The 24799-nt window shown below is 56.2% G+C and overlaps 6 protein-coding genes across 6 annotated transcripts; 2 read left to right on the top strand and 4 right to left on the bottom strand.

Moving 5' to 3' along the window:
- Positions 1-1993: 1993 nt before the first annotated feature.
- CDEST_08997 (Putative peptidase S1B, peptidase S1, PA clan, peptidase S1, PA clan, chymotrypsin-like protein) lies at positions 1994-4616 on the top strand (the record flags this gene model as incomplete). Its single annotated transcript, XM_062925156.1, has 3 exons — positions 1994-2213; positions 2313-2834; positions 2899-4616. The coding sequence occupies 3 exons, from the start codon at positions 1994-1996 to the stop codon at positions 4614-4616; spliced, it is 2460 nt and encodes an 819-aa protein (XP_062781207.1).
- A 464-nt stretch (positions 4617-5080) lies between these two features.
- Positions 5081-6210, bottom strand: CDEST_08996 (Putative metallo-dependent phosphatase; the record flags this gene model as incomplete). The annotated part of the gene is made up of 3 exons (XM_062925155.1): positions 5081-5254; positions 5338-5622; positions 6115-6210. The coding sequence occupies 3 exons, from the start codon at positions 6208-6210 to the stop codon at positions 5081-5083; spliced, it is 555 nt and encodes a 184-aa protein (XP_062781206.1).
- A 2912-nt stretch (positions 6211-9122) lies between these two features.
- On the bottom strand, positions 9123-11622 carry CDEST_08995 (uncharacterized protein). The gene is made up of 5 exons (XM_062925154.1): positions 10642-11622; positions 10454-10549; positions 10315-10351; positions 9755-10226; positions 9123-9653 (listed from the first exon to the last, which is right to left on the bottom strand). Exons 1-5 carry the CDS (start codon positions 10744-10746, stop codon positions 9137-9139), a joined length of 1227 nt encoding a protein of 408 aa, XP_062781205.1. The 5' UTR covers positions 10747-11622; the 3' UTR covers positions 9123-9136.
- Positions 11623-16840: 5218 nt separating this feature from the next.
- CDEST_08994 (Putative FAD-binding domain, FAD/NAD(P)-binding domain superfamily) lies at positions 16841-19608 on the bottom strand (the record flags this gene model as incomplete). The annotated part of the gene is made up of 3 exons (XM_062925153.1): positions 16841-18349; positions 18472-19183; positions 19304-19608. The coding sequence occupies 3 exons, from the start codon at positions 19606-19608 to the stop codon at positions 16841-16843; spliced, it is 2526 nt and encodes an 841-aa protein (XP_062781204.1).
- A 713-nt stretch (positions 19609-20321) lies between these two features.
- Positions 20322-21818, bottom strand: CDEST_08993 (Putative isoprenoid synthase domain superfamily, terpene cyclase-like 2; the record flags this gene model as incomplete). Its single annotated transcript, XM_062925152.1, has 4 exons — positions 20322-20639; positions 20725-20848; positions 20963-21436; positions 21532-21818. 4 exons carry the CDS (start codon positions 21816-21818, stop codon positions 20322-20324), a joined length of 1203 nt encoding a protein of 400 aa, XP_062781203.1.
- A 1111-nt stretch (positions 21819-22929) lies between these two features.
- Positions 22930-24736, top strand: CDEST_08992 (Putative UDP-glucuronosyl/UDP-glucosyltransferase; the record flags this gene model as incomplete). Its single annotated transcript, XM_062925151.1, has 3 exons — positions 22930-23645; positions 23782-24396; positions 24454-24736. The coding sequence occupies 3 exons, from the start codon at positions 22930-22932 to the stop codon at positions 24734-24736; spliced, it is 1614 nt and encodes a 537-aa protein (XP_062781202.1).
- Between the last annotated feature and the right edge of the window lie 63 nt (positions 24737-24799).

Below are 24799 nucleotides of genomic sequence, written 5' to 3'. Positions count from 1 at the left end.
TGCATTGCAGGATACTTAGATGTACTCCCCTCACCTTACTACGCATTGTCTTGTCTTTTTAATAGCGGCGAGGACATAATGTGGCAGTTTGTTAGACCTGGTCTCTGCCTTTTAGTCTTCCCGTCTCTTTATCTGTTGACATACTTTTCAGCGTCTGATACGGCCGCCACCGACTTTCAATAACACATTAATCTTCGTCCAGGATTTATTTCAGCCATCTCACTATGTCGGGCACTCTCTTCATGGAATTTCGAGAAGTAAGTGGACAAGAGCCATTGATTGATAATCATTGCGAGCAAGGCAGTTCAAGTACTTATCTTACTACTGAGTGCTGGTGAATGGGATACAAGCATGACTGAGCTGTCTGATTGATCCATGGAGAATGGACCAGACCATACATGGATTGTTCCAATAATGCCCTCGACACCTTTTCTCCTAGAATCTTACCTGAATACCCCCTTTTCGCGACGACCCAGGCCCAGAAATCTCGATCTTTAACTCGCGATGATATAATCGTCATCGTGTCTTTTACTGTTTGACTTGCCCCTTCATACCAGCGCCTCTCGAATCACACGCCGCACGGCATCACACTTATTGACTGATTGGTCCCCGCAAATGAGGGCTCTGGTATGCTCTTAGAAAGTGCAGTCGGCTACTGCGAAAGGGTTTAGCAAGTTCCATTTGGTTCAGCTCCGTCGTCGGCGGCTGGCTGAATTCAGCTGAGCTGCAAGGTGTGTGAGTGGGGACGGGAAGGACCAGAACCGCGGGGCCGTGGTTTGAGCCACGCCTCATCCTCATATGGCCATCACCGCAGCTTTACCCCTGCAATATTAGTGAAATGCCGTCAAATGATAGACACGAAAACCTCTCTATCACGTTGGTCACTATTTCACTACAGGCAGCCACATGGGTTTCCTCAAGAACGCTTTTTAGATCCCTTGACGAATGAGAGTTGACTGTGGCAGCGGAAAAGCAATGTGTAAGAATTCGGAACTACGTCTGAGTGTGATCTATGAGCTCAATTAGGGGGAAAGCCGTAATACTCAACCGCCTCAAAAGTTCTAGACTTGCTTGTTCCAGCGAGGAAATCCCAAATGTGGCGACAAGCAATGCGCCTTGCATACCTGGTTGAAACCAGCGCTTGCGATGTTGTCTTGGATCACATATCCCGAACTGACGATGAGGTCAGCCAGCCTCCTGGACTTCCCTGGCAGAGGAGGGGATTCAGCGCGGATGTCGATGGTATGGCGTATGCGTATATCCATGATGTTTATACATTGTATACAGGTATTATGCTGAAGTATTCAGACAACAGTAAGTCAGGTCGTTCCCTCAAGTTCCAGACATTTGTTCACAAGGTGTGCCAGACACCGCCAGAATGATCGTCGTGGGTTCTATGTGGCGAAGGTTGTGACAACTTCCTAAACGATTCAAGGATTCTACCTCCCATTGGGAGTACGAACCACTCAAGCCATCGAATGTCTTCTGAACATCGCCTCAACTGAAGCTAGCATGGGTGCCGGTGAGACGAGGCAAGGGAGGGAAAGCCCATGTGTGCATCGACTTTACCCCTGGAGAGTTAGAAGTTATTGTTTGTATCGCGAGGAGGCTGGCTGAGCCTCCCACCACCATTATTGATCACACAGCTGCCTAAAGTAGTAGTCAATGACGAGGGTGCTATACTGCGGCTGATAGCTGAGTGGCAAGCTGATCAACTGAGTCGTGCGAATTTCAAACTGCTTGCCTCTCCTCCAACTACAAAAGGCTTCATCGAGTCCACCCCATCCCGACAACTCTTTCCTGTCACCAACAGCTTTCAATCGATATCAGTTCGCCCAATATTCTTGCAAGCAAGCATACTTTCCATTTTTTGATCTCATTCTCATTCTCATTGGTCAATCGCCTTTGTGACCTTCTTTTCGCTCTCAGCAATATTTGCCCAGCAAAGCCCAGGAGAAAAATCATTCACTACGAAGCCATTCCCTACGAAGCAATGTCTTACAACGCCCCTTCCAACACTTCCACCACCACCACCACCACCAGCGGTGCTCCTCGCGCTGCGGTCTGGAGCTTGAAGTCCTCCAACCCTGACCTCCCTGCCGAGTCGGCCATCTTGCCCGATGATGGCAGCAACGGCACTGAGTCCGTCTTTGACAATGACAAGCGTCGTCGCGTCGACCCTCAGAACTTTGCTGATGGTGGCAAGTTCCGATGTAAGTCCTACCTTCTCATATGAGGAGTCTCAACACCCAACACCCCCCCTGATCTAGAATCCTCTTGGCCTCGACCAAAATTGACATGAAAAATTCCAGCTGTCGTCAAGATTCAGGCTTGCTTCAACAAGGGCAACGGCAGCGTCTGGATGATGGGCTCCGGCTGGCTCATCAGCCCGGATACCGTCGTTACCGCTGGCCATGTGGTCTACGACTGGGGTCACCGCCTCCAGAGCGCCACCGAGATCAAGTGCTACATTGGCTACTCTGGCCGTGCCTCCATTGGCACCCCCAACGTCCAAGCCCGTTTCGGCGAGCGCATCATCACCACTGCTGAGTGGATCGAGGCTGCCGGCAACCGCAGACACGATGTTGCCTTCATCAAAGTCAACCGTCCCTTCACCGGCAACCTCCGAAACATCCCCTTCAAGGAGACTCCTTTGTTCGCCAAGAACGCCAACATTGGCGTTGTCGGATACCCTGGTGACAAGTACCTCGAGGGCCAGAACGGGCAGAGCGGAGAGAAGGGCGCCCAGATGTACGAGGAGTTCGCGCCTACCGAGTACGACCTCAAGAAGAGCGAGCGCTACATGATCGAGTACCAGGTCTCGACTTTCGCCGGTAAGTTGACCAAGTGTGTATCTTCTGCTTCTATGGTAACATGCTGACGGACACACGAATACAGGCCAGTCTGGTGCCCCGATTTTCCAGGTTGAGAACAACGCGTTGGTGTCCATTGGAACCCACTGCTACGGTGGCGGTGGCGACGAGAGCAACTCTGGTAACTCCATCGGCGGCCCCTACGGTAACAACTACCACGCGTTCCTCGATCTCTTCAACAGCCCCCAGTTCCCTCAGGCCCAGCGCCTGGGCATCAAGGTTCTCACTGCCAACGGCAATGCTCGTCCCAGCAGCAACATCAGCGTCTCCAACGGCGCGCCCAGCAACGGGCAGGTCAAGAACGGCAGCGCTCCCTACTCCAACGGTTACAGCAACGGTACCACATACAACGGCAACGGCAATGGGTACGCCAACGGCGCCTCCAACGGACACAGCAACGGCTACAACGGCATTCGCCAGGAGAACGTGTCTTCTCCCCTTCAGCCGACCCACTACAACACGGGCACGAGTCTTCAGGAGAGCTCGGATGAGGAGGGCTTCTTCGATATCATCAGGTCGATCGCCAAAGTCGCCGGACCTGTGGTTTCGACTGTTACTCCTTTCCTTGGGCCCATTGGTGGACCCATCGGTGCCATCGCCGGCGGCATCCTTTCGACTGTCGGAGGTGCGGAGAGCGCTCTCGAGGACGGGAACGCGACTGCCGCTGTCGAGACCGCGATCAACTCGGGCGCCACTGAGCGTGCGGTGCTCGCTGAGGCGTCGCTTCAGGCCCTACTGAAGCTCGAGGATACCCCCGAGACCGCTGAGATTCTTCACACAATCAACTCCAAGTACAACGCCTTCAGGCCCAAGTTGGATGCCATCGCCAAGGTCGCCCAGCCCCAGCTCACCGAGGCCGGACTTCACCTGGCTCACCGCCAGATGGCCAAGATCCAAGAGCGCGCGGCTTCTGGGTTCCAGGAGTCTGAGATTGAGCTTCCCCGCGAGCAGCTCAGGGGCCTGCAGCAGTCTTCAGACAACCAGCAGGGTTCGCAAGGCGCCTTTGTCCAGGGCCTCCTGGCACCCACTCGTCCCGTCTCGGGCGAAGAGGGCTTCTTTGACTCCCTCGGTTCTGTCTTGAGCAAGGGCATCGGCTTTGCCAAGCCCTTCATCGCGAGTGCCGCGCAGGGAGCACTCAACGGCGTCATCGGCCGTCTCGGTGGCGGCGCAGAGTCCTCCTTGGACACCCCCGCCGTCGGCTCTCATGAGTATGCCACACTTCTTGCGTTCAAGCGTGCGGCTGCTGCCGAGGCCGCCCTACAGACTCTCATGGCGCTGCCCAAGGAAAAGCTCGACCGCCTCCGCGTCAGCGAGCCCCAGAACGGCGAGGAGGGCTTCTTCGACGTCATCAAGGCTGGCGTCCAGAAGATTGCCCCCTCCGTGTTGGACATTGCCAAGACGGCCATGCGCAAGGTCGTCCCCGTCATCGTCGACGCTGCTTCCCAGAAGATCAAGAGCGCCGTCGGACAGGAGAGCACCAACTCGGCTCCCCGTAACAACGTCACCAGCACTACCAGTGTCATTCGGACCAAGAGGTCCGTCGCAGACTTGCTCACCGCGTCGGGTCAGTCCTACAAGGGAGCGAAGGTGAGCAACAGCCCTGATGATTCCGACCACGTGAACGCCACCCTCGAGGAGCTCCTCAAGTCCCGTGAGAGTACATGGGTGCCTTCGCTCCACAAGCGCAAGTCCTGGGACTCGAACGACGACGGCCTCTGCATGATGGACGACGAGGATCTTTGATTTGACGTGTGGATAACAATGTGCTAATTCGCTATGAATAACGACAGGTCATTCCCACGTACTGATGATGGAGGAATGGTTCACTCTTTACCGGCTGTGGCAGAGGTCCCGGCAGATGATGCCAGCAGGGGATGAGGATGGGATTCTTACCATTGATGGCTTTTCGATTCGACATGGCGAGTTTGGAACGTTTGTAGTCATACAAGGCTGTAGTGTTCCACTCAGCTTGATTGGCTTCGACTTTTATGTGCTTGTTCTTGTACTTGGTCTTTGGAGCTGTTCTCTTGTTTGCAGAATTGTGTGGTGTTTGGCCTCGGGCTTTGAGTACGCTTATTGTACTCAAAGCCTTTGGTTCTTCCCCCTCTCAGTCCAATAAAATCACTGTCCTCTTTAGATCACCCATTCTCAACACCACCTTGTGTATTGTTGCTTCCGAGACGTTCGTGGAGGGGGGGAGTTCGTTTTCAGAGAATTGTGCATGGCTTCTCGGTGTCTAATGACGCTGAGGGATCTGTGACTTGGCCGCCTTCTACGAGTACTAGTTCCTCGAATCGGTCACCGGAGTACTTGATGCGCTTCCATGTCTTCAACTCGCCCTCGCCCTTGTTAGCGTCAATCTCCCAGACGCGCGTGTCCTTCTAAAGCACCGATTTTCATCATAGGAACAGTAGCCCTCGCATCCGCTGCCTCCATTGTAACAGAGCCACGGGCCATGCTTGACCGATTGGTTGTCGCCTTCTACCAACTGCCCTCGCTGCGACTTCGGCAACAGAGCGCAGAAGTCGTTGACATGATCGTGCCCACAGCCCACCGCAGACACTTCTTCTTGCACCAGGGCATCGTAAAGATGCGTGTTGATGCTGGGGCCTTCGGTTGGTTCCCTCCGCTTGCCACCACTTATCGACAAATCGTCTCCTGCGTATTTGGGAAAGGGTATATGCATGAAAGCCAAAGAAAGGAAAGGAGAGCCACTGTCTTTCTCTGCAATACGGATCTTCTTCAAATGCTGTGAAGTAGAGGTGAGTGAACCAGTCGATTTGACTCTGCTGAATTGGGTCGTGGTCTGGATTCTTGCCAGCACTCGTGATTTGCCCATGCGAGTCGATAAAGAAGTGTGTTGCTAATGGGATCTGCATTTTGTCGCTGGAGATAGTAGTTGCCTACACCGTCTTATGAGTCGGGGCCAGCCTGTGCTAAGTAAAATGGGAGATCTTGCAGTATTGCCATTTGCCTTTCGCCTGCGTAAACAACTATTAGTACAGGAAATTGATCAGAAATGGTTCATCGAGACTTGCGCGATAACCCGTGGGTGCCCTAGTCATCATGGTTCCGAAAGACAACCGCGAAAGGAATCGATCGACTAACAATGGTGACATGACCTTGAATAGAGGTGACTGAGTGTCCAGTATGTCGTGATGTACTTGATCTCCGCTGAGAATCACCAAGTCGGGTTTCTCGACGTCCAGAATTTCCCCGATGAACTTGATCGTGTTCGGACCAGCTTCAATGCTGGGTAAAGGCCGCCCATGTGCGTCGATGGCATCGTTGCAAACTCCAGGACGTCCTCTTCCGACACTATGCCAGGGGCGATCATGGATATTTTCGAAAAAATGTTACGAAATTCGAGGCCACTACGCAGGTATATATGTCTCCATCGAGAAGCTTGAGGAGCTTGCCGATCTACTTGGCTTTGAGTATTCCGATGGAGTGGTACACGAACAACGTGATAGATCCCTCGAGGACTACACACACTCAAGAGTCTGGTTCCTACTCTCACCACATGAGTCATCTGAGCTAGTCCCCGTTACAAGGGAAACTCAGCTAGTCTCGGGGAAGTCCACGCTGGGGTCGTACTTAAGGAGCATATGTCTCATACACCGCTGGATGCGATGGTGAAGCAAAATCCGCAAGACCTTCTGGTTTTCCAGAAAGACTTGAATGCCGTCCATTCATGTACGTTTTCGTCATCGGATGATTCGCTGGCATTCAAACTTTCCACTTCAAACGTAGGGTAACCTCTCCGAGGACCGAGGAGTGGGTCTTTTGTACAATGGGAAAGCGGAGGAGAAATCGGGCACAACGGGCAGACATCGTCAAGACTGAATTTTGAACGCCGTTAAGGCAAAGCTAAAGTGTATCGGCCGACACGAAGTTCGATTTATGTAAAAGAGGCTAAGATCAGAAAGAAATGAAGGAAGGAAATGGTCCAAGGGACCAAGCCAACGTTCAACGGCCAAAAAGTGTGTCAATACTGATAATAAGTCAAGCTGTCCTCCAACCTGGTATGACAAACTCGGTACAACTTTGATGTCCGTACACAAACTCAAAAGGTGACGAAAGAGTCACCGTGATGGGTATAATTCCTTCTCGTAGATATTGACGGATGGTATACCCTGTTCGGCGCAAAGCTAAACGTTCGCCATTTTCATTTATGTCGAAGTAAGGCAAGGACGTAGACGCCGTCCGAACGATCGACATTCCGAGACAACGATAACAAGGGGTATCATAGGCGCGCAAGTTAGCACACCAAGCGGACCTCGATGCGAAAACAAGGACATTGATGCCATTCGAGTTTGGAATTGAGCTGATATACCAGTCTTTGCTCTCTGAGCAGGTCGAATGACGAGTGGTGCCGCCACAACAAGGCACAAACATCGTCGTCAGATACTTCCGTCTGAACGACTCGGCAGTTTGCTGTTCAGGAAATGACAACCACGAGATCACTTTCCCGTCCCAGTCCATGATTGTCGCATCGTCGTCGAGATTCCCAGGGCCCAGAATGTTTCTATTAACAGCGTCGATAGGCACAACGCACAACCAGAGGTTCAAAGGCAGCTCTGCCTGTCTGCTATATTCGCTTGGGCGTGAAATTCTTCTTTTCCATCGGCGAAGGTCTTCGCCGACAATGATGGCCCTGTGTCCAGTCGAAACCATGCTCTGGATCCAGTCCAGACGCTCGGGAATCTCTCTAAGAACATAAGGGTATTGCGTTTCAACCACAGAAAGAACTTTAAAGAGCAGTCAAAAAGCCCGTCAAAGACTCTGGCGGAGATGTCAGGTGTCCGCAGTTGTGCAGACGGATGAGTTCGCGAGCACCCTTTGGCAGACATCTCTATGCCCATGGGTTCCCGACATCTGTACCTGTCGACTTCAGTCGGAAGAGGGTTGCGATCTGACTGGACATTCAAGCTCTGTATGGGAATTATACTGCCCTTCGTTCGATTCAACTTCAGATATCTTTCCGTGTCGTCAGCGCCCTACGGGACAAACCCATTGGCCGCTATTTCTCTCGGCGACAAGCTTGAGACGAGCCCAGATCTCTACATACACAGCAGTGCAAAACCTTGAAATAGGCGACCTGACTCTCTACTCGGAACTCATTGCAGCCATATGGCGGTGTGGTTGGGCTGCGAGGGATGCGCCAACTTACCCGCGGAGGGTTAACTCGGTCACATTCCGCAGTCTAAATATGACTAAACGCAAACTTAATCACGTCTCGAACCAGAAGGGCCGAGAGGTCGTGCTCAACTGACGAATCACTCTTCTGCAGCGCACTGGGACAGTATGCGAAACGAATCATGGGCTGGGGGCAGAGGCCAGTTCCTCCGAGGTGTCAAATAAAACTTTGCTTGGTTTCAGTCTCTAAGGCTGTTTGCTGTCTCTTCACATTTGTTTTATTTCAAGAAACGAATCAACTACCACGCATCAACGTGCCATATCGGGCCACTGGCAGTTGATCATGGCCGTAGACTGGCTCGCGCGAGCGAGGTGGTCGTCGGTTAAGGGGGGGAGGGATTTGCCTCGCTATTGAACCTTTTTTGACAATGTTGCCGAGCCTCCCGTCACTTGATCCCGGATCAATCATGCTTCCGGTTGTGCTGAATTCTGCGCGGACGTGCCTGTCGGTGTTCTGTTCCGACAGCTATCTGCAGTAGGCTGTTTTGCTCTATGCAGAAGTGGTCTTTAACGGATGTTGCGGCACTTGAATCATAAGCCAGACATGGTTCAATGTAAAGCAGTTGCGTCCTAGCGACCCAATAACGAGCCTCTTCTGGAAAGGTAAAGGAACCTTTTGGGGGGAGGGGACGTGTGTGTGTGTGTGTGTGTGTGTGTGTGTGTGTCAGTTGTACTCTAGGCTGAGCCGTTGCCGTTTGAGTTTTGTGGATAGAGACGATGATGCCCGAGCCACGGTGGCATTGTCTTTGGTAAGATGTTGTGAGACAGTGATCCATCTGATAAAGATATGCTTATTTCGTTCAATCAGCTTGTTGAAATCACAGCCAGCCGTAGTTGGTTGTAGCGAGTTCCGCAACAAAATCCCCCAAAAAGAGGGGAAATGCGACCGGATCTACCACAGAATGGAAAGGCTTTTGGTACAAGAGAAAATAGGGAAGAAGCGGCGTTGTCACAAATCCACTCACACAAGGGGAGGGGATAGAGACGGCATTAACGGCATCTGCAGCACAATGGGGACCAGGCGAGTAGAGAAGGCAAAATTTTTTGAACCTGAAATTAACACGTCACTCTGTCCGTAAACGACTACGAGATGGGGAAGACACCAGATGGTCCTTGGACTCTCGGTCTTCCTGTATCCTCTTCAGCCCTTCAGAGAAAAGAGATTTCTCGCTCGCCTTGGTTGCGAGCCCTCTCGACTCGACCTCGGTCTTGGTCGACCTTGCCAGGCTGAGGGTGTCGGTGTACCACCTCGCGTTGGAGTTGGAGCCGAGGGCCTTGGACGGCCTGCGCGGCGAGAAGTCGCCGAGCTCGGCGGCGGCGGCGGGATCGCCGTCCTCGAGGGTGCTGAACCGACGGATCTCGGACGTGATCTCGACTTCCTTGGTGATGAAGATCTGGCCGATGTTCTTCTGCAGCGTCGGCCAGAAGACGGGCAGCGACGCGCAGATGGTGGCGAGGTTGACCTCGACGGCGGCGAGCACGATGGGCACGCAGCCGTACCAGCTGGGGTCGAGGGTCGGGTACGTGCCGGCCCTCGAGCGGAAGATGCCGATGAGACGGAAGATTCCAAGAATGTTGACACTAGCGAGTCAGATGGTAAGTATGGAGGGTGTGTGTGTAAGAGAGAGAGAGAGGAAGAGTGAGAGAGAGAGAGAAAGACAGAGAGAGGAAAAAGTACTTACAGCACGCCCATGATGAACAGGCCGAACAAGCTCCATCTGGTCTTGGTCAGAAGCCCGGCCCGCAGGAACAGGGGTATCGGGATGGCGAAAACGATCAGGTCCAGCGCCACGTTGATGCCGACGTGGCTCTCGAAGCTGCGGGCAAAGACCTCCGGGTCGCGGGAGCCAAAGGCCCAGCGGGCTTCGGTAACGGAGAAGAAGTCCCAAAAGGCCGAGACGGGGATGCAGGGCACCCAGGCGAGAAAGGAGTAGGCGACGCCCCAGGCGGCGGTGAAGACGATGAAGAAGAGGGTGACGTAGCGCGACTTGGTGGCGGGCTCGAACATGCGCAGGTACTGGAACAGCAGGGCCAGCTTGATGAGGGCGGTGGCCATCGGGTATGCGCCGTTGCAGATGTAAAAGGCCCGGATGAAGTCCTGGATGCCCACGATGCCGAGCGAGATGAAGTGCTTTCCCAGTCCGTAGTTCGTGGCTGGGGCGGAAATGGGGTCAGCTCACCGCCAGCACGGGGAAACGAAGAGGAAGAAGAAGAAGAGGACGACGCGGCTGGAGAGACATACCTGAGCAGGTCGCGGCAGACAAAAGCAAGCTCGTGAGCTGTGTCGATGAGAGAGGCGTGTTAGACTTGGACACAAATCGTCGACCCGGTTTGCCTCTGACTTGACACGGCGTAAAGTGAAGTGACGTGAAGTGACATACCATAGATAGCATAACAAAGTAATCATCCCATCCCGGACACCGGAGCACAAAGTACCGGACGTAAAGCCGGAATGAGCCACACATCCAGGCAAGGATCTAAACGGGGGCGGCGTCAGTACGGGCCGGCTGTGAACTTGCACGAGGGGAGAGATATGTCCCTCGGTCGTCGAAAGGCATCCATCGCTCACCAGAAAGGATATGACCATGCCCAGGACCGCCGGTCGACTGTTCAGAGCCGGCTCGGGGTCGCTGAGGTTGTCGGCCTTGCCGAGCAGTTCGACGATGTTGACCATTGGCACCCGGGGTTCGTGACAGGACTCGAAGCCGGTGCCGTTGGCATAGTTTTTTTCTTGCGGCGTCCCCCCCCCTTTTTTCCTCTACCGCAAGGCCCGTCCGTCTGCCTCCCTTCTTCTTCCTTGAGAACCCTTCCAGCGTTCGTTGGTTGTCGTCGGGGTTGTTGCACGCGTCGTACTTGCGTCTCACCGGTCGTACTCGTCGTCGTCGTCGACACGGTCTGGAATTGGCGGAACAACGTTCGAACCAACGTTGTGAGAGACGAAGACCTGGGACTCGGGCGAGAGAAGAGTGGAGGGGTCCCGGGTGTGGGGGGAGAGGAGGAAACAGGGGAATGATAAATGTGTTCGAGGCTCAGCACACACACACTCTCTCTCTCTCTCTCTCTCTCTCTCACACACACACACACACATACACCCACACAAACAAAGCCGGCCGTCTGATCTGAGATGACACCGGCTGGGGGGTACTGGGAGGGGGGTCTTGAGTTTGAGTAGCTCCGAGGAGCCAGAAATCGGTGGCACGCCAGCACGCCACGCCACGCCACGCCTACACCCTGGAAGGTCGTCTCGGTCTGGAGGGCAAGCCGTCAGCGCCAGGGTGGCTCCCCTTGCACACGTGGGAATGTCGCTCCGGAAGCGGTTGGAACAGGCTAGTCTGGGGGGTTTCGTTCTCTTTCGAGTCTTTGGCCCTCTTTTCCCCCCCTCGAACTTGTTTCACTTGGGAAAAAAAGAAAAGAACATTGGCGTCTGGCACTGGCGTGAGCTTGTCGAGATGCTCTCTCTCGCCCCTCCTCTCTCCACTCCCCCGGGTATTTGGCTGCGGGTGCATTGAGTTGAGGGGGGGGGGGAGAACGGGCAAGCAACAGGTGTGTGCTCAAAGTTCAAAAGGTTCGACTCGCGACAGGTGGATTGTGCTTTTGAGTTTAACAAACGTCACGAGAAGGGAGAACTTTGGAGAGAATGCAGGGTCTGTCTATATGTCTGCCTGTACCTGTCTGTCTGTCTGTCTGTCTGTCTGTCTTCCCCTATTTCTCCCTCCGTCTCTCTCTCTTTCTCTCTCTCTCTCTCTTTCTTTCGATCTGCCCACCACAGGGCCATGGGATGAGCAGTGGGACCGGGATTGTTTGGGAAGAACATTACAGTTGATTCAATGGACAGGGGACCTGGTCTGATTCCCCAATCTTTTCCCTAGCGGATGAATTAGACTTACTCCATCGACTCCACAAGCCGATCAGCCGAATAGAGTGCGAGGCCTGCGAAAGCCATGCAAAAGAAAAAAGAAAAGCATAAAAAGAAAGGAAAAGAAAGCCTGCATGGGAAGAAAAGCAATTTTAAAGTACGGAGTGCGCCGCTGGTAACCATGAACGTAACAAACCAAGGCAGGCAAATATATAACTCATCGCGATGAGAGGAGGGAAGTGATGCCGTCCCCCCCCCCTCTTTCTCTTCTCTTTTCTTATTCTTATTCGTTTCTTGCTTTGTTTCTTCTTGTTCTTCTCTGCAGTCTGCAGCAGCGTTTTTAGAGACTGAGCGTGCATGACGCATACGGACGTTGTACGCTTCTGGCATGACTGGCATGACGCGCATGTTCCCCCTCCCCCTTCTTCCTCGCATCTTTCTTCTTGGCGTTCGTGTTTTTCGGCTATGCAAATTGGACACCAGATCATCACGAAATCGAAAAGGCCGTGCCCGTAGGATTTGCTTGGGCATCACACTTATACTGTGTTTTTTTTTACCGTGTTTTTCTTCATATTGTGTACCTGTGCGACCTTCAGAGGGACCGCCTTGACAAAGTACCTTAGTGGGATTTGCTTGGCTTCATCTCGGCGGTGAGAGGAGAACGAAGAGAATGAGGGGAGGGGGGGGGAGAGAAAGCCCACGGGCAACGTACGACGTAATTACTCAACAACTTTTAGTCTCGGGCAATTCAAACCTATTTCCCTTCTCGGCAGCCATGAAGCTTCCCAAATGTTTGAAGTGGCCCAAAGAGGGAAACAAACATTCAATGGGACGAACAAGACACACGCATGACACCCCCGCCGCGTTTATGCGTCGTCCCCTGCAGGTCCTGCATGCCCAGCAGGGGCCATTTCCGACAAATCTTTTTTCCAAGAACGAGCGGGAATTGACGAATCAGCGGGTTTGAGGGGGGTGGCAGAGGGGACAGGAAAGGGTTTTCGCTCGGACAGACAGCGCGCGCGGCGTCGAACCATCCTGGGTGTGGGAAGGGTTGCCAAGGACAAGCCGGGGTCTCCCTAAGAGCATATCCGTCGAGAGAGATCTGCGGCTACAACTCGAAGTGAGGATGACGGGCTCAGTGACAATTCGTTTCTGTTTGTTTTTGGTAGTTGGTGGTGCTAAAGAAACCGGGTCTTGGTCGGATCCGGACCTCTCATCTCCATTCCCATCCCCTCCCCCCACTTTGTTTCCTTTCATATTTAGAGGGAGAGAGGGAGGGAGAGACAGTGTGTGTAGGTGTGGCCCTCGCTTTCATCACGCAAACAAGACAGGCATCCGCGGGTGGGTGAGACATGAGGAGGGGACCGCTGATGATCTGCGCCCACTTGCGAGATCTAGCCAGGGCTTTGGCCGCCGGAATAAGCAAGCTGTATCTTTTGCATGACCACCGACTCGGTCCGGAAGATATCGGTATTGGGCACGCTGGGTGTCGGTTGAGCATGGTATTTCATTTTTGCTTTTATTTTTTTTTATTTTTTTTTGATGAATCGGCATGTCCCGAAGTCGATTGGAATGAGCACAAGCACAGCCAGTGTGGCTTTGTTACGTTGCGTTGCGGCAAACGCCTCTCGGCCTCGCGACATCCCCAACTTGCTGACAGCCCCCATCTCACCAAGCAAGCCGCTGCAACACCGTTGGAGTCGACCACCCAGTTGACGCGGGCCGAGGATCTCAAGGTGGCAGGCATCGTTTCGAGTCAGAACAACCCGGGTGCTGTGCTGCTCCGGGGTGTGTAAGGGAAATCCAAACCACATTGTGGTAATTAATTCTGTTGTTCGTCTAAGCCTCGAGATGCCAGGGCCATGGTTCGATACGCTTTCAACGCTATGGGCTGTTGATGGGCAGTTGTTGACTCATGAGGAAGCAGGAGTCATCTCAGAAGGAAGCCTGGTCTGATCCCGCCTCCGAGTCCGCGTTAATTATTCACACGTAGTGTGAGTTGGAGGCCATCGATGCCTGCCATGGGTTATGGTCTCTCAGGACGACAGACATCCGGGGTTGTTCGATTTCTGCAAACTATCCTCGCCATTAGCTGCTTAGTTCACTGAGACGGCGTTTCAATAGGTTCTATTCTCTCTCTTGTAATATTTACCCCTAATCACTCCCAAGGCTAATATAGACCAGGCGGATCAATGAGCGTTTCGCCGATGATCACCGCCCCCCGATCAAAGAGAAAAGTCGTACCATCGCCACCCGTCACGTCCACTTGCCGATCCTCCATACGGCAATAGAATCGTCGGTGGAAAGCCCTCCTCCTTCCCCCATGGGGGCCAGTGCCCTGGCATCGCGCGCCTCTCTGTCGATGCCACGCGACTTTCCCTCCACTATGCAGGTTCCGGCTCCATCTAGCACTGAGCCTCGCCACCGACTAAGGCACACTCTAGCAACAAGCCCCCCCCTCCCCCTTTGCCTGACATCTGTAAATATTTCATAAGTTCGTCACCGCCGCTGACCGGAGCGCTACCGAAGTTCTGGTCGGAATAGGGCATGGCTCGCTTTTCGTGGCGTTTTTTTTTTTTTTTTTGGAGGGGGTGGAGGGGCTGAGAGATGGCGGCTTGGGTGTTGGCGCGCGTAAGCCGTTCTCGGCTTTCCGGCCGGAGTCGAAGAGGGCGTTCTTTTGATGACCGTTTTGGGGAGAGCAAAGAGTCATGTATGCTGTTCGGCCGGAGGGGCTTCCGAGGAAATGGTCGTTTGTCGACCTATCCTGGTGCGGTGCGGACGGGCGGATGGGGAGGGCCGCGTTGGGACTCGGCGTTGAGTCTTCGAAATTCGCCCTGGTCTAGAGTTTCGGTACCTCAACGCCTAGGGATGGATCAATTGCCATCTCACTACTCTATACAGTACCTGCAAGCAAAAGGGGCGGTCAGAGGCTGTCTTTCGTTCCGCATCTCCCGGTTGTCAAGACCAAGAGAGACGATCCGGCATTACTGATAGACTAGTTGTATCCTCAATGAAAAGGCGCACTCTGGATTCCCCTGGCAGAACTAATTCTTGGGCGAAGCTGTTTTACCTAGTCGGTTAAGTGACTTGTAATAGTCCAGGACTGTTGACGCGGTACTGCAGTTGCAGGCACAAGTTATAACACCCATGCCAGGTAGAATGTAGGGGTGCAGCCACACTTTTGCTTCTGCAGCCGTGACTCGGGCTACTCGTTACTCACGTACAGGTAACTCGGGCGTCACTCCAGCCAGTCAACGTTTTGACAAGGGGCTATACTTAAGCTACTCAGTTTAACCTTGCGCAGTATCAGACCTGAAGGTTAAAAACCCCGCCGCGTGCCATAGCAGATGAGCCATCGTACAGGTAAAGACTTGAACGGAGTGCCTAGTGCCTTGGTAATGTACTAATTTCGTCCAGATCTTCATCGACACAGGGTTACTCAGAAACTGGATCAGGTAATCACTTCGTCCGGGGTCCATTGGCACTTTAGCTCAAGATTTCAATACCCGTCGATAGGCTCGAGGTTGTTTTAAACATGCAGGGATGAATCATGTCAAGGAAGGCCTGGCGAAGGGGTTGCATTTCCCACACCAAGTCGGCCCGCGCTCAGATGCCGAGCTACAGGTATTTGATTCGGCCCCGCGGAGTCCCGTCGGCCGGGACAGCATCGACCCGCCTGATGAGTCCCCAGTCACGCAGCACTCTTGTGCCCTCTTCCACTTGCATGCTAAGTGACTTATCTCGAAAGTAGCCAAGAGAGCTCTAGACACTTGCGGGCGAGAACTCGTAGCGTGGTGACTTCTGTACATTGGGATTATCATGCCGGCCGCCATGGGTTGGGAGAGTTCACTCGTGATTTGCGTGACTAAAGTTTTGTTAATCAAGAGACTTTGGGCCAGTTGCCCGCTGGCCAATATTTCCGTAGTTTCGCCCATTTCTGTTGACGGCGACCTAGAAAAAGAAGAACAAAAGAAACCGGGGCCATCGAATTCATGCTTCTGTGTATGTAAGTAGAAGAAAGCCTATCATTTCAAGGCAATAGAGCCGCAGCAAAACCCTAAGCAATGGCTACAGTATCAACAGCCCTGATGCTTATATTTGTAGACTTCCAAAGTGTACAATATGTTGTTTCATCTTCCGCAACTAGCATCAGTGCGTTGGGTTTTCCTTTGGAAAGATGCTGGGATCATTCCTGCGACGTGCCACAACTGTCCCGGTCAACGCAGGGAAGTCCGTTCTAGCCTCGATGAATCCGACGCAGTGTTACGAAGGGCGCTCTGAGATGCACAAGCATGAATAGATATATGAGTTGGAAATGGCCCAGAAGTGAGTGTGACGGTTCATTGCAAGTAACGATTTCGCCTGTTAAATTAAAGTTCATTCTTACGCAATTCCCGTCTATGCATTGCGTTTAGCCCGTCCAGAGAGAAAGCCATCAGGAGAGGTATTGTTTGTTGCCTGTGTCAAACGTTAAGAAGAACATGAAATGATAATGATAATGGGCAATCGCTACATGTCACTGTCTGTGAGGTATCTCAGGCTGAAGTGATAAGAAAGGAGAATGTTTACATTATAAGAGACAGGCCCTGTTTTCCACGTGTAAATGATGACGGGCAGTCTTCATACAGAGTATATCCCTATTTTGCTCATAGCTAAGAATGAGGCAGGTCGACTGGTGATCTTTGTCTCGTGCTCGCCGCCGCCCATCATCTGTCTCGCAGCGTAACCAAGTCGATGATGACGATACAGTCTAACCCCTCACCCCCCACGCCCTCCAACGGTTCTCCATTGTGATGAGCCGGCCAAGTATCATCCCAACTAGTAGACGGATTCTAGTTACAGCAGTTAAAGCGGTTATCCTCGACACACTACCACCACTACCACTACCGGTGCGCCCAGCCCAGCCGCCTGCTCACTCGATCGTCGAAAGGCTCGCGAGAACGCCCTCCCGCCAGTACCAGAGGGCCGCCCACGTGGCGCCCGAGCCCAGGCAGAACTGCCCCAGGACGACGCAGACCGCGGCCGCGACGCACTCCCTGCCAGCGACGTAGCCCGAGGCGCGCAGCTTCCACACGGCGTGCAGGTTGTGGACGACGGCGCCGGCGACGTAGAGCACGAGGTCGTACTGGAGCACGTTGCTGACCCACGCCGAACGGCCCAGAGAGCTCCAGTCGGTCCAGGGCGAGGGAAAGCCGAAGAAGAAGTCCCGCACCGAGAGGGCCGGATGGCGGTGCGCGTACAGGAGGGCGGCGAGGTGGCTCACGGCCTGGACGAGGCCGACGCAGAGGTAGGCCCCCTGGAGGACGGCGGCGTCCTTGTTCCTGTAGCGCACGAGGTCCGCGTCGTCTTTGCCTCGGTCGGTTCCGGGGACGGCCGCCGCCAGGGGTCGCCACGACCACCATCGGCGAAGCACGCGGGCAAAGAGGTCCGTCAGGGCGATGAAGAAGAAGGTGCCGAACTGCCAGAGGGCGTTCCAGTCCTGCCGGACCCTCGCGTCCGGGACGGGGAGGAACATGAGCACGGCGGGGAGGGCGAAGCCGAGGGCCAGGGCCGGGGTCAGGCTGTGGGCGACGTCGAGGGGCACGGCGCGGCCGGTGGGGAGGGCGTGGCCGAAGAGCGCGGAGGCGACGGTCCAGTACTGCTGGGCGCCGGCGAGGGCGACGATGCCCATGACGGCGAAGTTGAGAAAGGGGGACGCCAGCGGGGTGCCGGCATTGCCGACGCGGTAGGCCTCGACGGTGTAGATCAGGTTCGGGGAGAGCATCTGGGCCAGGAGGTAGACGAGGTGGGCCGTCGGGCCGGGCCGGTCGTCGAGGACCGGGAGGGAGCACACGGAGACGACGAAGAGGGCGTTGTCGTTGAGGAACTTGGTGGGCAGCCAGGTGCGGTCGAGGGGCTCGTCGTCGGGGCCCCAGGTGAAGGGGGGCGCGAGGTAGGGGAACTGCATGTTCACGACGAGCCACAGCAGGCCCAGGCTCGAGCCGACGGTGACGACGAGGGCCGAGAGGAGGGCCATCCTGCTCCGGACCGGCGCTACGGGGAGCTCGTCGTCAAAGGGGATGGCCCGGGGCCGGGCCGGCACGGACAAGTGGGCGATGCGCGGGGCGTCGGCGAAGACCGGGGCGGTCCGGGCCCAGACGTGCTCGTCGTGGATCCAGGGGAGGAGGAAGCCGAGGCCGATGCGGGAGAGGGCCGGCTGCTCGAACGCCGCGAGGGCCTGGACCGCGTGGGCGCGGGACACGACCTGTGAGGCGCGGGGCTTATGGGCGTCCTGGAAGGTGGCGAAGACGCTCGTCACGTCGGCGTCCGTCAGGCCGGCGAGGTCGGTCTGGCGGGCGTCCATCTTCTGACGGAGACCGTTAACCAACAGCGCGGTCGCCTCGACGATGCTGCTTCCGCCCTGAGAGCCGATGGGGTTGGACTATCATTGTATAGGCACACAGTCAGAAGCCGGTCGTCTCGGACGGCGTGCCGGAAGGGAGGGGAGGGAGAGGGGGGTTGCCGGCTTCCTCGGGGCTGAGCGAGGATTCCCCGTCCACTCACCTTGTGCGCCGAGTCTCCCAAGACCAGCGTCCTCCCAGAGAACCATGTTCCGTGTACGCCCTCGTGCAGCGGCGTCAGCGTGGACGAGAGGCGCTTGCTGAAGAGCTGGCCGAACGTGACGTCGTCCGTCAGCCGGTGCTCGGCGTACTTGGCAGCGAAGTCGGCCTCGTCCTGCGCCGAGTAAGCCCGCGGGATCCAGCGTCCGTACAGAGTCTCGGGCAGCTTCTCGAAGACAAACCAGTACACGCGTCCGTCGGCCCCGGACGTGGCGACCATGGTGACGCCGTCGCCGGGGACGGCGACGAGGCGGGAATAGTCCCATCCCGGCACGTGTTGGGCGATGCCGAAGCTGCACCGGTAGGAACATGCCATGCCGTCGTCGTCATCGGCCTCGCGGCCGGCCAGGGCCTTCTTCTCATGCCCCTCACCCCCACCCTTCTTCTTCTTATCTTCCTTCTCGCCCAGGGCTTTACCGGTCATGGCGTGTATCTGCTCCCGGACGGTGCTGTGTACGCCGTCCGCGCCGATGACGATGGCGCCCCGGTAGAGGCTCCCATCGCGCGTCGTGACCTCGACAAAGCCATCGCCGGCGGTGGCCGGGCTGATGCCGATGACCTTTTTGCCCGTCAGGACCCTTTCCTTGTGCCGTAACGAGTCATATAGGATCTGTAGGAGCCATTGTCTGGCGAAAAATCGAGTCGTGTAGCCGTGTCTAATGCGCGCCGGGGAAGAAGAAGCGGTGATGTTAGTCAACGAACGGGTCTCAAAGGCGTTATTTGTTTCATTGTCTATATCAAGATAACGTATCCCAGGACGACCCAATATTTTTTACCTCTTGCCGCTATGCGCAAATGGCAGCCTCAGACGCCTGTACGTGCGGCCGTCTTGACCACGCACGCAGAGCTCCTCGATGTGGGCGTGGGGCAAGGCCTCTATGGCGTCGTACACGCCCAGCTGGTCGAAGATGCGCAGCGAGTTCGGCGTCAGGCCGATGCTTGCGCCGACTTCGGGGGCGATGTCTTCGTGGGCCTCGAGGAGGAGGTAGTCCGTGTCGAGCGTCTCCAGCATCAGGGCCAGCGTCAGGCCGGCAATGCCGCCGCCGGCGATGATGACCTTGGCCCCCTTGTTCGATGCCATGTTTTTGGTCATGGCTAGGAGAGTAGAGGAGGCACCTGGTGTTGTACTTCTTTGGGAGTCCGATGTCGTCAAGAGTCAGTCCTCTTGGGGGGGGGGGGGAGAAAATACGTGTTACGGGTTCTGACAGACACATCTAATATCCTGTGCTTGGGAGGAAATACGGTGATCTATGTCACATCTAACAGAGTGACAGCTACAAAAGTGCGTTTCCGCCGCCAGTGTGAGCCAGACCCCGGAACCGGAGGCCGAAGCGGGCGGACATGCCGGCGGACTTTGGCGGGACTATGGACTTTGGTCATCGTACCAAGGTTTGGAGTGACACCCCCCCCCCCCCCCCCCCCCCATATCACTATCCACAGCTGTCCACTTGCAATTAAGTATAAAAGATGCTGCGGCCCTTTTTTAGAGTTAAAGGTAAAATAGATTAAATACTAAAGCTTAGGACCATGCTGGTCTCGGTTTCGGTATTTCGAATCTGACAGGCGATCGGACATGGGGCACATCATGTATGCAAGGGTGACTAGCTATGGAGAAGAGGGTGTGTCTGTATTAGTGGACACGATGGGGTCGAATGACCAAAGAGAAGAGAGTAGATCTGCATACATCTATATTTATATAGAGAGAGAGCCTATAGAGTAGTGTGCCTGAAAGTGGAGAAAAGAGACAACAACGTGGATATGCTTATACACACAGCACACTTAATTTACAACCGCTCAAAGCTGAATCGTCACGGACCCGTCCACGTTGGTACAGTCCAGGATGCCGTAGCGAGGCGACTGAATCGTCCACAGCACGACGCCGGCGGTGAGACGACGACAGTACAGGATGAAGGTCTCGGCAGCCGCCGCCGTCGCGTCCGAGTCCCCGGCGCCCAACGCCCGCAGCTCCTTGGCGGCCCCCTCGAACTCGTCCATGGACGCCCGGATGTCGGCCAGGATCCTCTCCACGACGGCGTCGAGGGTCCATCGGCTCGACCCGCTTGACCCGCTATGCAGGAGGACGGGGATGATGCTCAGCACGGTGTCGTCGGCCTTTGTGCGGGACGGACGGGTTTTGTCAGCATCGACCTTTAACGTTATCTGAAAAGAGGGGCCGGGCTGGGCTGGGCTTGCTCACCAGTTCCTTGGGCAGGGAGTAGAGGTCGTTGATCAGCCAGATGAGGTCCACCGTCGTGCTCTCGAGCACCCGGAACGCCGGTGAGCTCGAGATGACCTCGGGCATTTCGGTCCTGGTCATGTACCTGTGAGGGAGTGGGACGAACACTGGGTCAGCACATTACTCTCCAACAGACCGGAGACATGAGACCACAAAGAGACAGGGAGGGGGGGAGAAAGAGACAACGAGGGAGACTTACTCCGCCAGCACGACGACAGGCATCACGGCCGCCGTTCCCCGCCGGATCTCGCGGTACTGCTCGGGCGAGGGGATCCTGCAGTCCAGGTGGAACACGTGCTCGGCCGCGACCTGGGCGACGAACGAGTGCAGCTCGTTCGAGAGCCGCTGGCGCTGGGCGAGGCTCATGGTCCCGCGCGTCAGCTCGCCGAAGCGGCCGAACACGGCCATGTTCTCGGGCGCGCTGCCCTCGTCGTTGTCGATGTCTTTGTTGATGTCGTCGTTGTTGTTGTTGTTGCTGTCATCGTCTCCCGCGGCGGACACCCCGAGAGCTCGTCGGACGTACGCCAGCGTCGACCGGTGGTGCAGGAGGGCCAGCTCGGCGCTCTTGGAGAAATCTGTCTCAATGACGTCTATCTCGTCGTCCCACACGAACAGCCAGAGGCCCAGGTAGCTCACGGCCTCGAGTTCTGCCCACTCCGAGTCGGGATACCACCTACGATGGAGGGGTTGTCAGGCATGGTTAGAAAAGGGGGAGAGGAGGAAGAGGAGCAGTCTGGAAAACGGGACCACTCTACTACGACGACTTACAACGCGATGAGCCACCCAAAGTCGGCCCTCTTCAGCGCCTCGCGCTTCTTCTCGTCGCGGATACACCCGTCCAGCGTCGTGTCGAACAGCGCCCGCAGCCGGGCCAGGTGCGGGCTCGTCGAAAAGGGCCAGCCGGCGAAGACCTTCATCAAGTCGGGGATGCGCAGCTCGGCGCCCCGGAACCGGCTCGCCAGCGACAGGGCGGCGCCGTGGAGGCCATCGTACTGCGTGTAAGCGGCTGCCGGCTGGGCGAGGGCCGCCGGGGCGAAGGACTGGTACTCCCTCATTTTGGGGGCGACGGGTGCGTGGCTAAGCATCGTGGTGTTGTGTTTTGTGCTACTACTTTCGGTTTCCAGTTGAGTTGATAGTTACCGGTTGAGTTGATTTGCTAGGTGAGTTGGTTGCTTCCACTTGAGTTGGATGCCAGTTGAGTCGATTGCCAGTTGAGCTATCAAGTCTATTTTCCAGTCGAGGTACGGCACCGTCTCAGAAGACAACTCGTCTGATTCGTATTTATACGCAGCACATATCGGGTCTCTCTCCGTGTCCCATACATAAAACACCAACACGCCCATCTAGCGGAACACCGGACTTCGACAGACGAGGCTTGATGCTCGTTGTCCGCCTGGCGACCGTGTCGTGGGGCAAAGGCCAAGCAGAACCGAACGAGCCTCAGAGCAATGACATCTTTGCCCCCCCCTGGTTCCATGGGTCCATGGGTCCATGGCATGGCCGGTCATGAACGTAGTTCACTTTACGGACCCGATCCACAGTCCGTTAGAACGACACCGGGTCACACCCACACCCAGGGCAGGGCATAATACATGGCCAAAGCCCACATAGATCTGCCGGTTCCACATAGATCCCCCTCCCCGGGCCGCGGAGCCATGAGTCGGTATGTTGGCTGTGGCTCCTTGTCCGCCCCTCTACGTGACCGTCCGTCTTCATCATCCCGCCTGGTCTGGGCAACCGTTGACACAGACTGACTCAAACCCCGCGTCACTCCGCTTGCGCCGCCTGGAACACTCTTCATGTCCGCCGGTCGAAAGATTGGTCATCATCCGCAGCAGCAGCAGCAGCAGCCTGGCGATACCTTTACGGACATGACCTTGCGAACGCCGTCCGAATGTACGGGTACGTTGACATGGGAATTAGCTGACTCGGCTCCTCATCATTTGTAATCGCTCGGTGTTAAGGAACGGTCTGTCCGGGCAGGGGAGGGGTGATGAAGACTTCATGTCTCTCAGTGAATGCTGGCGACGCCTTGTTAGTCGTCGATTGGATGGTGTCTTTGGATCGTCAGCCGATACGATAGCTCCTGGCTGGCCTACAACAGCCTACTCCGGTGTCTCCGTCGTCTTGTCTGTTCTATTGTCTGCATCTTCACAGTCGTTCGATATGGCGAGAGACTCAACCAAACGGACTCGGGGCTTCTTCCCCTCCTTCTACTCTCTCTCGTTCCTCCTCGTCGTGCCACTGCTCGTCGCAGCGCTCCTTTACAAGCTCACATCTTCCTCCTCGCCGCAGAAGTCAGACTACGACCATGTCCCCGGCACACCCGACACGGTCCTGTTCCTCGCCAGCGCCAACCGAGGCCAGCACAACGTCCAGCTGGCCACCATCCAGGGCCTCATGGAACGGCACCCCGGGGTCCGGATCCACGTCGCGTCCGCCCCGTACGTGGGCGGCTCCCTCGAGCGTATCGCCGGCCTCGTCCGCAGCGCCGGCCCGCCCGCCCCGGACCCCGTCTTCCACGCGCTCGACGGGCTCGCTGACGTGAATGCCGACATCCCTCGGCTGCTGGGCACGAACCGGTCTTTCGGCGAGCTGGTGATGCACCGGCCCGGCGCCGCAGGGGCCAGGGCCGCCTTCGGGACGCTGAAGCCGACCATGAGCCCGTGGTCCTGCGACGAGTACGCCAGCCTCTACCGCCGCATCTCCGACCTCGTCGACAAGGTCGACCCGGCCGTCGTCGTGCTCGACTTTGCGCTGCGGCCGGCCATCGACGTGGCCAGGCACAAACAGAGGCGTCGCGTGTACATCTCGCCCATGCCCCTCGCCAACGTTCTGGGCTTCATCCAGCCGAGCGTCGACGCCATCTGGAAATATCCGACGTAGGTCCAGTCTCCCATTTTTGTGCTTTCAAAAGTGAATGTGACAGGGGTTTTTGTCTTCTGTTCCCCCCCCCCCCCCCCCCCCCCCCAAGGTTTCTACCAAGATACCACACGAGATCTGACTCGTCTCGTGCAGCTTAGGTACCGACTTCCCGTTCCCTCTGGCGTGGAAACATGTCCCCAGCAACATCGTCGCCGCCCTCTCCGCCATGGTGACCTTCGCCACCCGGTCCGCCGGCACGGCGTCTCCCCAGTGCCTCGAGGAGCGCGGCATCCATGGCAGCTTCGGCCCCATGACAGACCCCGGCGTAATGTGGATCACGCCGGGCCTGTCCGAGGCCGCTATTCCCGTCGACCCGGTGCCGGCCGGTGCCGTCCGTGTGGGGCCCATCACCCTGAGCGTCCGGCCCCTGGTCGAGCAGAGCCCTGAGCTCGCCCGGTGGCTGCGGAACGCGCCCACCGTCTACATCAACATGGGCAGCCTGTTCAGGTACACCCAGGCCCGCGTCGACGTCATGTCCCGCGCCATCCGGCTCCTCCTGGAGCAGACGCCCGTGCAGGTCCTCTGGAAGCTCGGGGAGATGGACAAATTCGGGGACGTCGTCCGGGAGCACCTTGGGCCTCTTATTGACCGGGGGCGTGTCGTGGTCACCGGGTGGATCAACGCGGACCCGACAGCTTTGCTGGAGACGGGCGACGTGGTGTGTTTTATGCACCACGGCGGCGCCAACTCCTTCCACGAAGCTCTGTCGTAAGTGCAGCAATAACCCCCTGTAACACTTCCAGATCTCTGACAATCATTCTCTAGGGCCGGTGTGCCGCAGGTCGTCGTGCCCATGTGGCTGGACTTGTACAACCTCGCCCAGGTGGCCGAGAGCAGCGGCGTGGGCGTCTACGCGACGCGTGGCACGGCGCCGGAGTGGACCGTCGACGGGCTCTTGGAGCCGCTGCTGAAGGTTGTCGGCGGCGGCGAGGACGGTCTCGATATAAGGGCCAAGGCCGCGACGGTGGGCAGAAAGGCACGCGAGGACCCGGGGAGATATGCTGCCGCGGACAGAGTTGCCCGTTTGGCCGCGCTGGGGGGTCTCTGAGCCAACAACTGAAGGCATATCATAGAGCCACGTTTTGAGACGTCGACTACATTTAATTGAATG

This window comes from Colletotrichum destructivum, chromosome 5 (genome assembly GCF_034447905.1).
Source record: "Colletotrichum destructivum chromosome 5, complete sequence".
In the NCBI taxonomy this organism is placed as follows: Eukaryota; Fungi; Ascomycota; class Sordariomycetes; order Glomerellales; family Glomerellaceae; genus Colletotrichum; species Colletotrichum destructivum.
The sequence above is the reverse complement of the archived record's forward strand: the minus strand, read 5'-3'. Positions and strand labels throughout refer to the sequence as shown.

Coding starts and splice junctions, on each gene's coding strand:
- CDEST_08995 (XM_062925154.1), bottom strand. CDS start 10,746: ATGGTCAACATCGTCGAACTGCTCGGCAAGGCCGACAACCTCAGCGAC. Junction 10,550..10,641: donor GCATGGTCATATCCTTTCTG/GTGAGCGATGGA, acceptor GCCCCCGTTTAG/ATCCTTGCCTGGATGTGTGG. Junction 10,352..10,453: donor ACTTTGTTATGCTATCTATG/GTATGTCACTTC, acceptor TCATCGACACAG/CTCACGAGCTTGCTTTTGTC.